This window comes from Cebus imitator, unplaced genomic scaffold (assembly GCF_001604975.1).
Source record: "Cebus imitator isolate Cc_AM_T3 unplaced genomic scaffold, Cebus_imitator-1.0 Scaffold43, whole genome shotgun sequence".
Lineage (NCBI taxonomy): Eukaryota > Metazoa > Chordata > Mammalia > Primates > Cebidae > Cebus > Cebus imitator.
Genome location: NW_016107358.1, coordinates 4,785,944 through 4,798,501, shown reverse-complemented (window position 1 = coordinate 4,798,501; position 12,558 = coordinate 4,785,944). Strand labels below are relative to the sequence as shown.

Genomic DNA, 12,558 nt, shown 5'->3' with positions numbered 1-12,558 from the left:
TGGAGAGCTGTGCCTTTAACCACCTCTGATCCAGCCTGTTTTCTGCAGGTGCAGGCCTGGGGTAGTCTCCTGTCTGGACAGAGAAGAGAAGAATGCAGGACACTGGCTCAGTGTGAGTGGACAGTAAATGTCAGCGGAGTAGCCAGGAGCTTCTGGAAACCAGAGTCCCTTTCCTCAGCTGAAAACCCTAAAAGTAGACTGCCTGGGACAGCATGGGCAATGGGAGGATCACAGGACCTATGTGCCAGTGACTTGGGTTTGAGTCCCAGCTCTGGCTTTGCTGAGTTGAGTGGCTTTCAGAAAGTCATTCAACCTCTGTGGGCTTTATTTCAGTGATAGGACCTGTGGGGAATGATTGATTACCTTTTAGTCTGATCAGTAACAGTATGGTTTGCTTTTAAAGCCAGGTTAGCACTGACTCTCACTCTCATGTTTTCAGAGTGCCTTTGCATTGGATTGGTTTCGGCTATGCAGCACTGGTTGCTACTGGTGGGATCATTGGCTATGTAAAAGCAGGTATGGTTTCGATTTTACTTAGCCTCTTAACATCTTCCCGTTGTTCCAGTGAAAAGTGAGTGCCCAGGGTCCCTGACGAACCATTGAGTCCAGTTTGCTGTAGGTCCCAGGCTGGGGTGCAGGCTTCCTTGTCAGTCTCGCAGCTCCTGCATTTGCCTTTTGGTTATCTGGTCAAGCCAAGCCAGGCCTCTTGTCAAATTCCTAGTTTTTGTCTCTTTATCTAAAGACAGGCAGGGGTTGTTGTAGATTGTTGCTATCGTTGACGGCCATGCATCAACCATGGCCCCCAAGTGCCATCTCTGGCCTCAAGTAGGAGGAAACCTCTGGTCTTCACAGACTTGTGTTTTGAAGTCTCTTCATTAGGCCAGGCAGGGGTGTGTCAGTGGCTGTGCTTGTTTCTGCCCCCTTGTCCTTGCCTACATTCCCACCCCAACCCCTGCACCAGAATTCTTATTCTCAAGATTTTTTATTTTTTTTAACTGACTGACTGTTTCCCCCTCTCCTTTTGTGATTTGTGGGAGGTCCTGCCTGTGCAACCCGCCTGATCATGGTTGATCAGGCCTGACTAGAAAGAAGGCCTAGCCACAGTTCCATGTAAGGAGGGAAGATGACCTTCTTTCCTTTCCTTAGATGGAAGTGCCCTGCCTATTAGAGGGGAGATGGGGTAGGAAGACCCTGGCTTCTCTGATAAGATAGAAAAGTCCCTGAAACATCCTCCTCTTGTGTCCACCTTGGTTATGAGCTGAGAGCTCTCTTTGCTGTCTTTCTTTGTAAGGAGGGGTGTCTGGTGGATTCTGTTAGTGAAGCAAGTGCCTCATATTAAAATGAACACTGTGTTTGCTTCCCTCTAGGCAGTGTGCCATCCCTGGCAGCAGGGCTGCTCTTCGGCAGCCTAGCCGGCCTGGGTTCTTACCAGCTGTCTCAGGATCCAAGGAACGTTTGGGTTTTTCTAGGTATGTCTGCTTTTGTATGTCCTTAGGGCAGTTGTGTATGCAGATTAGTCTTTACCAGAGGGCCCTGGTTTGGTGGGATGGGGCGAGTTCATCATACTTAACTTACGACAGTTTCACTGCTTCTACCAAGTCCTTGGAAAGTTTTAAAATGAGGGTGCGGATGCAGGAATTGTGCTGGTTTCTGTTTATCTTTTATGTACAGAACGTGGAAAGATTTCTATACCTCATGAATGTATCTACCCAGTAGCATTAAGCTTCTGTATATAGAAATTGAGTGTTAAACTCCTGTATAACAGTTTAGCGTTAAACTTTTGTAAGGCCAATATGTGTCAACTGTTGAGGTCCCCACTGAAGACCATTGGCTTCATTATCACTAAAATATCACACATCTGGGTTAGGTTTGCATTGGAATTGCAGTGTTCTCATTTGAAAATCACCTTTAGCAGTCAACTAAAATGTGACTGCGGTGGCTCAGGCCTGTAATCCAAGCACTTTGGGAGGCCGAGGCAGGCGGATCATGAGGTCCAGAGTTCGAGACCAGCCTGGCCAACATGGTGAAACCCCGTGTCTACTAAAAATACAAAAATTAGCCAGGTTGTGGTGGCACATGCCTGTAAGTCCCAGCTACTGGGGAAGCTGAGGCGGGAGAATCACTTGAACCTGGGAAGCGGAGGTTGCAGTGAGCTGAGATGGCGCCATTGCACTCCAGCCTGGGTGACAGAGTAAGACTCCGTCTCAAAAAAAAAAAAAAAATTATAAAAGTTAGCTGGGTGTGGTGGCGGGCACCTGTAGTCCCAGCTACTCAGGAGGCTGAGGCACCAGAATCACTTGAACCTGGGAAGCGGAGGTTGCAGTGAGCTGAGATGGCGCCATTGCACTCCAGCCTGGGTGACAGAGTAAGACTCCGTCTCAAAAAAAAAAAAAAAATTATAAAAGTTAGCTGGGTGTGGTGGCGGGCACCTGTAGTCCCAGCTACTCAGGAGGCTGAGGCAGGAGAATCATTTGAACCTGCCTGGGACGTGGAGGTTGCACTGAGCTGAGATCATGCCACTGCACTACAGCCTGGGTGACAAAGCAAGACTCCACGTCAACAAAAAAAACATAAACAAAAAACACGGATGTAGAAGCAGGTCTGGAAATGTACACTGTGAACAGCAAGGACAGTGAGTGGTGCGGGGGAGCAGAAAAGTCCTTATCAGGGTGGCTTTCAGCACATTTCTGTTGGGCTCCACCTGTGTGTCAGACACTGCTAGGAGTATGGGTTTATCACCATCTCCACAAACCCCCGGTGTGAGATTGAGTGCCATGCAGGAGGGAGAAGCCTTATGATCCATATACATCAGCCGGGGTTGGGAAGGGAGGTCAGTGATGGCTGATGAGGTGTGCTGGGGAAGGAGGTGGGCCCAGGTCCCAGCTCTGCCTAACAGCTTCCTCCCTCATGATCCAGAATGACTTTCAGTCTGTGTTTTCCCTTTCTCTAATCCTACTCTACCCAGCAAATGACCTCATGCCTACTTCAGGGAAAAAAGCAGCCATCAGGTGGGGACTCCCTGGAGCCTTTAATTTCCAAGCCTCAGTCCTGTTTCTCTCCTCTCCGAGACCAGTGTCTTCCTCTGGGTTTGGGTGTCTTCTCCCCGACCTTCTCCGGAGCTTTACACTGGCAAGGATCCCGTCTTGTATTTGTATTCCCCCTTCTAGGTGGATCCCCCTGTTGACATTCAGGTGTGCTTGTCTCCTTCCCCTTCATGAACTTCTCTTTTTTTGAAACAGAATCTTCCTGTGCTGCCCAGGCTGGAGTGCAGTGGTGAGATCTCAGCTCACTGCGAACTCCATCTCCCGTGTTCAAACAATTCTCCTGCCTCAGCCTTCTGGGGAGGTGGGATTACAGGAATCTGCCAACACAACCAACTAATTTTTCTGTTTTTAGTAGAAATGGGCTTTGCCATGTTGGCCAGGCTGGTCTCGAACTCCTGACCTCAGGTTTGGGAGGCTGAGGCGGGCAGATTGCCTGAGCTCAGTTTGAGACCACTGTGGGCGACATGGTGAAACTTGGTCTCACTAAAATAAAATAAAAAAAAAAAATAGCCAGGTATGGTGGTGGGCACCTGTAGTCCCAGCTACTTAGGAGGCTGAGACTTGAGAATTGCTTGATCTTGGGAGGCGGAGGTTGCAGTGAGCCAAGATCATGCCATTGCACACCAGCTCGGGCAACAGAGTAAGACTCTGTCTCAAAAAAAAAAAAAAAGAAAAGAAAAAATACCACTCTGTTCATGTGTCCCTCTGTTTAGTATCCTTTAATAGCTTCTCATTGCTTTTAGGATGAAAACCCAATCCCTAGTATGGCCTTACAAGACTCCATGTGGTCTGGCCCCTCTTATTCACAAACTGCATCTTGAGTTCTGTGCCACACTGGCCTTTTAGGGTGAATGTGCTGTGCTCTCATCCTGGGTTCTCTGCATATACTGTCCCCTCTGCTTGGAATGGGCCTTCCCATCCTTCAGCTCATTAACTCCTGCTGTAAATTTAGATCTCTGCCAATTTCCTTTCCTTGGCTAAGCCTTGCATGATCTCCTTGAATAGGTTGATCCCCCTGCTATGCTTTTTTGTGTAGCATCAATTATACCTGAAGCACAAATTGTACCTTCTTTTTTTGTGTGTGTTTCTTTAAAGTCTATCCCATCAGACCTGAAGCATTGTAAAAGGACAAAGACAGTTTCCATTACCTTTGTATTCTCCAGTACCTAATACAGTGCTTGACATGTAGTAGGTGCTTTGACAGATGGCCAGTGGGAATTGTGTGCAGGGTAGAGGAAATAGTGTCTGCATGGCATGAAAAAAAAAAGACAGCAGCAATTTTGGAGAAAACTAACACATTAATGGCTAAAGTATAGGTTTTGCAGAAGACGAGTGATAAGTAAGAGATGAGGCTGGAAGGGCAAGCAGGGCCCAGGCTTTGAAGGGCCCTATTTGACCAATATTGGTAATTGGATCCATGAGATGTGGGCAGCCAGTAATCTCCCCCTGCCGGGGGCAGGAGGAATGAACATAGGATGAGGTGTGAGCCTGGAGAGATAAGTGGGTCTGATTCCCCTGTGTAGAAGATGTAATGAGTTTTCACCCTTCTTTGTATCTTTTTCATCAGCTACATCTGGTACCTTGGCTGGCATTATGGGAATGAGATTCTACCACTCTGGAAAATTCATGCCTGCAGGTTTAATCGCAGGTGCCAGGTACTTTCCCTTCTACTACTCTTCTTTACCATGTAGAGTTCAGTTTATTGCCCAGGATACTTCGTGCATTCAAAACCTTACTTGTTTCAGGATATCTGATGCTATGCATCAACTGACATTTGATTTATACACTAATAGGAAACACTTCAAAGCAATAGCTGGTTTAATGGCAAAATGGCATGAGTATATCCATTCACTGTGGAAATGGCTTTGTTCTCATATTTGCTCTCTGGTCCATCCTAGCTCGTCCCTGTGGTGGCCGAAGTTTCAGTGCGAAGCCATGACTGCAGCCTTTTGTGTGACTTGCACAGAAGGTGGGGGGTCCCATATTTCTCAGATGTGGAGGTGTTTTTTATAGAAAATTTTGCTAAGAGGGAATTTTGATTGAATCCTGTTTTTTAATTTTTTTTTTTTTTTTTTTTTTTTTTGAGATGGAGCATTGTCCTGTCGCCCAGGTTGGAGTGTAGTGGTGCAATCTCTGATCACTGCAACATCGGCCTCCCGGGTTCAAGCGATTCTCATGCCTCAGCCTCCATAGTAGCTGGTACTATAGGCATGCATCACTACGCCTGGCTAATTTTTGTAGTTTTGGTAGAGACGGGGTTTCACCATTGTTGGCCAGCCTGGTCTCAAACTCCAGACCTTGTGATCCACTCGCCTCGGCTTCTCACAGTGCTAGGATTACAGGCGTGACCCACTCTGCCTGGCCCTGTTTTCTAATTTTGATTATAAAACCTAAACCGAATTGTGGTTTTTAAAAAATTTAGTTATAGGCCAGGTGTGATGGCTCATGCCTGTAATCCCAGCACTTTGGGAGGCTAGAGTGGGTGGATCACTTGAGATTAGGGGTTCAAAACCAGTCTGGCCAACATCATGAAACCCCATCTCTATGAAAAATGTAAAAGGTAACCGGGCGTGGTGGCACACACCTGCAATCCTAGCTACTTGGGAGGCTGAAGCAGGAGAATTGCTTGAACCTGGGAGGTGGAGGTTGCAGTGAGCCAAAATTGTGCCGCTACACTCCAGCCTGGGCAACAGAGTGAGTGAGACTGTGTCTCAAAAAAGAAAAGAAGAATTTAGTTGTTAATTATCATAAAGACATCCTGAAGGTGGGGGAATTTTTAAAAATCTGTTTTGGGCCAGGCATGGTGGCTCACACCTGTAATCTCAGCACTTTGGGAGGCTGAGGCAGGTGGATCGCCTGAGGTAAGATACAAAATTAGCTGGGCATGGTGGCACATGCCTGTAATCCCAACTACTCGGGAGGCTGAGGCAGGAGAATCGCTTGAACCTTGGACGTGGAGGTTGTGTTGAGCCGAGATCGCATTATTGCACTCCAGACTGGGCAACAAGAGTGAAACTCCATCCCAAAAAAAAAAAAATCTGTTTTGGAAAAAAATTACATGCTCTACTCTAATTGTAGCTGTGATGCTGCTGTATAATGTTTTATACCTGACGCAAAAGAGTCAGTGTGGATCAAGGTCTAGAGCAGTAAACTGAAAAGCTGGAGATTCCAGCATTAATTAGCTTTGTGTGGTGGGGAAGTCTTGCTCTCTCTTGCCTCCACTTCATCTCTTCAAGTTGTTGGCAGTTGCATTGGGATCCAGCTCATGTGTGCTATTTTAAAACCTCAGTGTGAGACTGTCCCTTGGCATGCTTTTTCTCTGGTTCCTGCAAAGATGGAAATTGTACCTCTGACCGGCTCTTGTCTTTGTACCTCCTCCCCTATGCAGTTGTGAGGAACCTGGAGTTTAGTTCCTTAAAAACATAGTTGTCTGTTCTGTCCTTTACCTGACGTTTTCTATCCGTGTTTCTTTTAAACAGTTTGCTGATGGTTGCCAAAGTTGGAGTTAGTATGTTCAACAGACCCCATTAGCAGAAGTCATGTTCCAGCTTGGACTCATGAAGAATTAAAAATCTGGCATCTTATACTATTTTCAATGTATGAAGAGAAATAAAGGCAGCATTTTTGCATCTGACATTTTACCTAAAAAAAGAAAAAAAGCCACCAAACGTAGCAGAGGGGTGGAAAATCAGTCATTACGATTACAATCCTACAGGGGTGGCGAGTATGTTACAGAAGAGCTTAATAGCCTCATAGAGATTGATTCTCGTATATTGATGTTATCACTTTTTTCTGTATCTGTAGGTAAATCTCAAGGGTAAAATGTCAGGTGTCATCTTTGAGGGCCCAGAAACCCCATTCCCTGCTCGGTGGAACAGTGTGAAGAAATATCTTATGAGATTTGGAATATCTGTTCTTTTGCTCATCTTAAAGCACATTTCAACACAGACTGATGTTGAAATTATGTTAAATGAAATACCAATGAAAATAAAGTTTACTATAAATAATATTTCCTATGATGTCTTCATTGCTAGAGCTGTCTAGTTCATAGAATGAGATGTTCATAGCAGCAAGATATAGAAACATGAAAGGATTTTGTTGCTATTTAGAAACCTATTTTGAGTAATTTAAGGACCAAGGAAAGTTATTTGATTGTACATTGCATTGAAGGTTGTTTCAAAAATGATCTCTGAGGATTTTCTTTGTTTTTCAAGAGACAGGGTCTTTGTCGCCGAGGCCGGAGGGCAGTGGTGCAATCGTATCTCACTGAGCCTCAAACTCTTGGGCTCAATCATCTTACCTCAGCCTCCTGAGTAGCTGGTACAGCTGGTGCATATCACCACACCCTGCTAATTTATTTCATTTTTTTTTTTTGTAGAGATGGGATCTTGCTATGTTGCCCAGGCTAGTCTCAAATTCCTGGTCTCAAGTGATCCTCTCTCCTGGCCTCCCAAAGTGGTGGAGTAATAAGCATGAGCTATTCGTACCTGGCCACTGAGGATTTCTAAGATTAGGATTGTGTAGAGAAAAAAAAAGGTATTTTTGTTGTTGTTAATTACTTCATACATAAATGTGAAACTACAAGACTCATCTAGAACTTCAATCATGGTCTCTACATTGGATACATTAACTGGATACTGGTACATTTCTAGTTTACTTTATTCCTGTTTCAGCATGAAGAATTAACTCAATCTGGTACCCCTTGCTTTAGTTTTCATTCCCTCTTTAAAACGAAAGGATACTAGCTACTGAGCTCTACCCTAACTGGCATTGGTTTAGAGTATGAGTCAGGCATTGTATGTATTAGCATAAGCCCCCTGAAATTGTTCGTACTTTTCTATCCTTTTTTATAGGACACTGGACAATTAAGGGCACTTGTGTTGCAATGGTAGAGGCATCAGAAGGCCATAGACCATCCAAACCCACCATCTTCTCAGGCTTCTATAGCTAAGATTTTGAATCGTGATGTTGGCCATTTTTTCACGTGTCATGGAATGTTTTCCAAAGGGCATATATTTTTGCCACCTTCAGCCCTAGATGAGGACCTGGCTTCTCCTGAATGTGGGAATTTAGGTGTCAAGTTGATGCCTGTGTGACTATTTGGTCCCCAGCAATCAGCCCGTAAAATTCTAAGGCAGCCCACTGATGGGAGGCATGAGGTCTTCATAGCTTTTGCCAACTCCTCTTGTCCCCGTTTCTCTGCAAAGATCCTGGGAGTATTTACTGTCACAAGGGTTGTGCTGGGTCCTAGCACAAGCCATGGTGCCTGCCCTCTGTACCTGCTCAGAAGAGCTATGTGTTCTGGTTGAGGAACGACACTACAAGAGGCAGCATATTGTAGAATTAAGGACGTAGGCTTTGACGTTAGACCTTACTTTAAATAATAGCTCTACCACTGACCAGGAATGTAGGTAATTTAATTCTCTGAGGTTCAATCTCTTCACGTATAAGGTGGGGGAAGGACCCGAGGATCATCCTGGATGATCCTAATTAAGGTTTGACCTTGCCCCTGCATGGAGAAGAATGAGTCCCTAAAGCTATTCCCTGCTGGTTAAGACAAGTCTCCTTATTAATTGTTCAGGAAAGTCTTCAGTTAAAGTGAAGGTCTGGGATACTGCAATTGCCGCAAGTTCTTAGTCATTATCAGCTTTGGCTGGTTAGAATCAGCTATGATAAACACGGGCTTCAATTTTGCTATCTGGAAAGTAGGTGCTGCGGCAAGTTTTAAGTTTTCCTTAGGAATATGCGCTACAATTTGCTTTATTCACTGACGATTCTATTGATCAGATTTGTCTACGTTGATACTTGCACGGGAGGAAGGAGGGAGAGAAGTCAACGATGACAGCAAATTTTAGTGTAGAGCAACTGAGCGAATGGTGGTGCAGGAAACGGAAGAGGAGCGGCTTGGAGGTGGGAATGGAGATAACGTCACGCTGTGGACATCAGGGATCCACAGAGCTGGGTGGAGATCAGATTTCACTTGCTCTCTCTCCTCCTTTAAGATGCTTCTCAAGTAGCCTCACTCCCTAAAACAAACGGATATTTGGCAGTGAGCCACATTCTGCAGCCGCCATGTTTTCTTGCAGGTAGAAGGCAGGCCCTTTCTGGTGTAAACAAACGAGATCGGGCTACAGTGACAGTCATCCCTGATGGCCCGTATCTGGTTTATACCCGGTAACTTGTCCCTCTATTAACGGGGTTCTTCAGAATCCAGCCTCAGAAGCCCTCCTCCTGCAGCGGTGGCCCCCACCTCCGGCCTGGCGCAGCTCACGTGGTCCAGCTTGTGCAAGACCCAATTCCAACTCCGGGTTTCCGGCTTTTGGCCACTGAAGATTAAACCTGGGACTGGCGCTAGTCGGCCCTGCAGGCGCTGAGCCTGGGGACCGAGGAAGCACGGAGATTCCCCGCCCTGTTCCCGAGACTTTCTGGCGCGCCGCCATGCCCCGCCCTACTCCCCGCCCCCGCGATGCAGGGCGCTGGCTGCTGCTACTCGGCAGCTCTAGCTCCGGCGCCGCCGTCCCTCTCCCCTGCCCGTCTCTCTCTCTCTCCCGGTAAACTGCGCACGCGCCGCAATACTCCGCCCCTCTCCCCGCCCTGTCGCGCCCCCAGAAGGCAGAGCGCACGCTGCCGCGTTTCCGGCGAGACCTGGCTGCCTTGCGTCGCGGCTTCTGTGCCCTTGTGGACCGTGCGTGCCTTCGGAAGACCGGTGCGGACCCTTGGGGAATAGTCTTATTATTTTCTGCCACTTTTAGCTTTTAGGGATTATTTAGGAGTTTCACGGCCGTCTGCTTTTCGTACCCCGGATTCAGCCGGGCCTTTAGTCGGTGTGGTCGGTGCTTTGCTCTTTAGGTATTTTCTGCTTGTCTTAAAAGTGGTTGTGGACGCGCGGAGCTCCTGAGGCAAAGGCTCACCCACGTAGCATAGTGTTGCCCCGTTTCCTGGAGGTTTTGTTGCTCCATCTCTTTAAAAGCCTCGTTAACTCATTACCGCCTCCAGTTAAGAACTGTGGGCAAGATCCCAAGCCCCCTGCCCTTCCTCGTTTTATGGAAATTTATTTTTTATTTTATTTTTTTTGAGGGAGGGTCTCGCTCTGTCGCCCAGGTTGGAGTGCATGATACGTCTCATTGCAGCCTCTGCCTCCAGAGCTCAAACCAGGCTCCCGCCTCAGCCTTGCCCGGCCTGATTCTTTAAACAAGATAAACGGGGTGTGTATTGCTTTCCATCTTGTTAGGCTCACTAGATACAAGATAGTTTTCTGTAAGAAAATAAGAGCTGTTTTCCAAGGGTGCAGCGTCAGATGTGAATATGACTAGGGTTTCCTTATATTTTATCCTCCCCTTATCCGCTTTATATTTTATCCGTCCTCCTAACTGTAACTGTGAGTAGGGGCCGGGCGCTGTGACTCACACCTGTAATCCCAGCAGTTTGGGAGGCCTAGGCGGGCGTAACGAGGTGAAGAGTTCAAGACCAGCCTAGAGGGTGAAACCCCGTCTCTACTAATATACAAAAATTAGCCGGGTGCCGTGGCGCATTCCTCTAATCCCACCTACTCGGGAGGCTGAGGCAGGAGAATCGTTTGAATCAGGGAAGCGATGGTTGCAGTGGGCTGAGACCGTGTCACTGCACTCAAGCCTGGGCGACAGAGCGAGACTCCACCAGCCACCCCCTCAAAAAAAGAAAACCTGTGAGTTGGATGCAGAAGATTCTAAAAAAGTTGAGTATTGAAATTGGGTGTTTTGGCAGGGACGAAAATCAACACCCTGCCTCCCCCAAAAAGAGACGTTAAAGTAGTTGGATTAAGAGCATGGGAGTACTTGCTTTCCGATTTAGTGGTAGTATGGTTAGCTGATGAAATGGCTAACACATTACCTGATTATAGAGCTGGTCACTGGGTCCTGCTCAGTTTGCTGTGATTAGAATTGAGGTTTTGATGACAATGGTCGGCATCTGTTCAGCGTTTACTATGTGCTAATGACCTATGACTCCCCCCACCCCGAATGCTCACAACAGCCCAGGAAATTGGTAGCAGTGTTATCCCCATGGTACAGTGAAGGATGCTGAGACTTAGGTTGCGTAGTTTGCGGGTTGGACACACTTCTTTCTGACTGCTGGAGAGCTGTGCCTTTAACCACCTCTGATCCAGCCTGTTTTCTGCAGGTGCAGGCCTGGGGTAGTCTCCTGTCTGGACAGAGAAGAGAAGAATGGAGAAGGGCTTCACCCCAATGTGAGTGGGCAGTAAATGTCAATGGAGTAGCCAGGAGCTTCTGGAAACCAGAGTCCCTTTCCTCAGCTGAAAACCCTAAAAGTAGACTGCCTGGGACAGTATGGTGGGTGGGAGGATCACAGGACCTGTGTGCCAGTGACTTGGGTTTGAGTCCCAGCTCTGGCTTTGCTGAGTTGAGTGGCTTTCAGAAAGTCATTCAACCTCTGTGGGCCTTATTTTCAGTGATAAGACATGTCAGGAATGATTACCTTTTCTTTTTTTTATGAGATGGAGTCTTGCTCTGTTACCACACTGGAGTGCAGTGGCACAATCTCAGCTCACTGTAACCTCCACCTCCCAGGTTCAAGTGATTCTCCTGCCTCAGCCTCCTCAGTAGCTGGGACTACAGGTGTGCGCCACCACACCCGACTAATTTTTGTATTTTTAGTAGCGATGGGGTTTTACCATGTGGGCCAGGATGATCTCTATCTCCTGACTTCATGATCTGCCCGCCTCAGCTTCCCAAAGTGCTGGGATTACAGGCGCATCTGGCAGGAATGATTACCTTTTAGTCCCATTCTGTGACAGTATGGTTTGTTTCTAAAGCGTGGTTGGCACTGACTTCTCACCCTGCTGTTTTCAGAGTGCCTTTGCATTGGTTTGGCTATGGCTACACAGCACTGGTTACTTCTGGCGGGATCTTTGGCTATGTAAAAACAGGTATGGTTTTGTCGTTACTTAGCCTCTTAACATCTTCACGTTGTTTGAGTGAAAAGTGAGTGCCCAGGGTTTCTGAAGAGCCATGTCCTTTTTTTTTTTTTTTTTTTTTTTTTGTTGTTGTTGCAAACAGGCACTTGTCTGAAGAGCCATCTCCTTTGAGTCAGGTTTGCTGTAGGTCCCCAAGCTGGAGTGCAGGGTTTCTTGTCAGTTTTGCAGCTCCAATACTTGCCTTTTGGTTATCTGGCAAAGCCAAGCCAGCCTTCTTGTGGAATTCCTTGTTTTTGCCTCTTTATCTAAAGATAGGCAGGGGTTGTTGTAGATTGTTACTGTTGATTGCCATGCATCAGCCATGGCCCCCAAGTGCCATCTCTGGCCTCAAGTAGGAGGAAACCTCTGGTCTTCACAGACTTGTGTTTTGGAGTCTCCTCATTAGGCCAGGCAGGGCTGTGTCAGTGGCTGTGCTTGTTTCTGCCCCCTTGTCCTTACCTACATTCCGACCCCAACCCCTGCACCAGAATTCTTATTCTCAAGATTTTTTATTTTTTTTAACTGACTGACTGTTTCCCCCTCTCCTTTTGTGATTTGTGGGAG

At 46.9% G+C, this 12,558-nt stretch overlaps 1 protein-coding gene across 13 annotated transcripts in view; it reads left to right on the top strand.

Moving 5' to 3' along the window:
* LOC108302951 (transmembrane protein 14C) overlaps positions 1 to 12,558 on the top strand; it is a 110,730-nt gene that overhangs the window by 1,606 nt on the left and 96,566 nt on the right. For 3 of the 13 annotated variants that reach the window (XM_017526701.2, XM_017526703.2, XM_037737850.1), the window contains exons 2-4: positions 49 to 112; positions 440 to 516; positions 1,368 to 1,469. In XM_017526701.2, coding sequence (XP_017382190.1) covers positions 93 to 112; positions 440 to 516; positions 1,368 to 1,469 — 199 coding nt within the window. In that variant the 5' untranslated portion in view covers positions 49 to 92. Of the gene's footprint in view, positions 1 to 48; positions 113 to 439; positions 517 to 1,367; positions 1,470 to 4,611; positions 4,700 to 6,523; positions 7,052 to 9,495; positions 9,751 to 11,187; positions 11,350 to 11,890; positions 12,005 to 12,558 lie in introns of those variants that run through there. The other 10 variants (XM_037737848.1, XM_037737844.1, XM_037737845.1 and 7 more) reach the window with 7 other exon arrangements.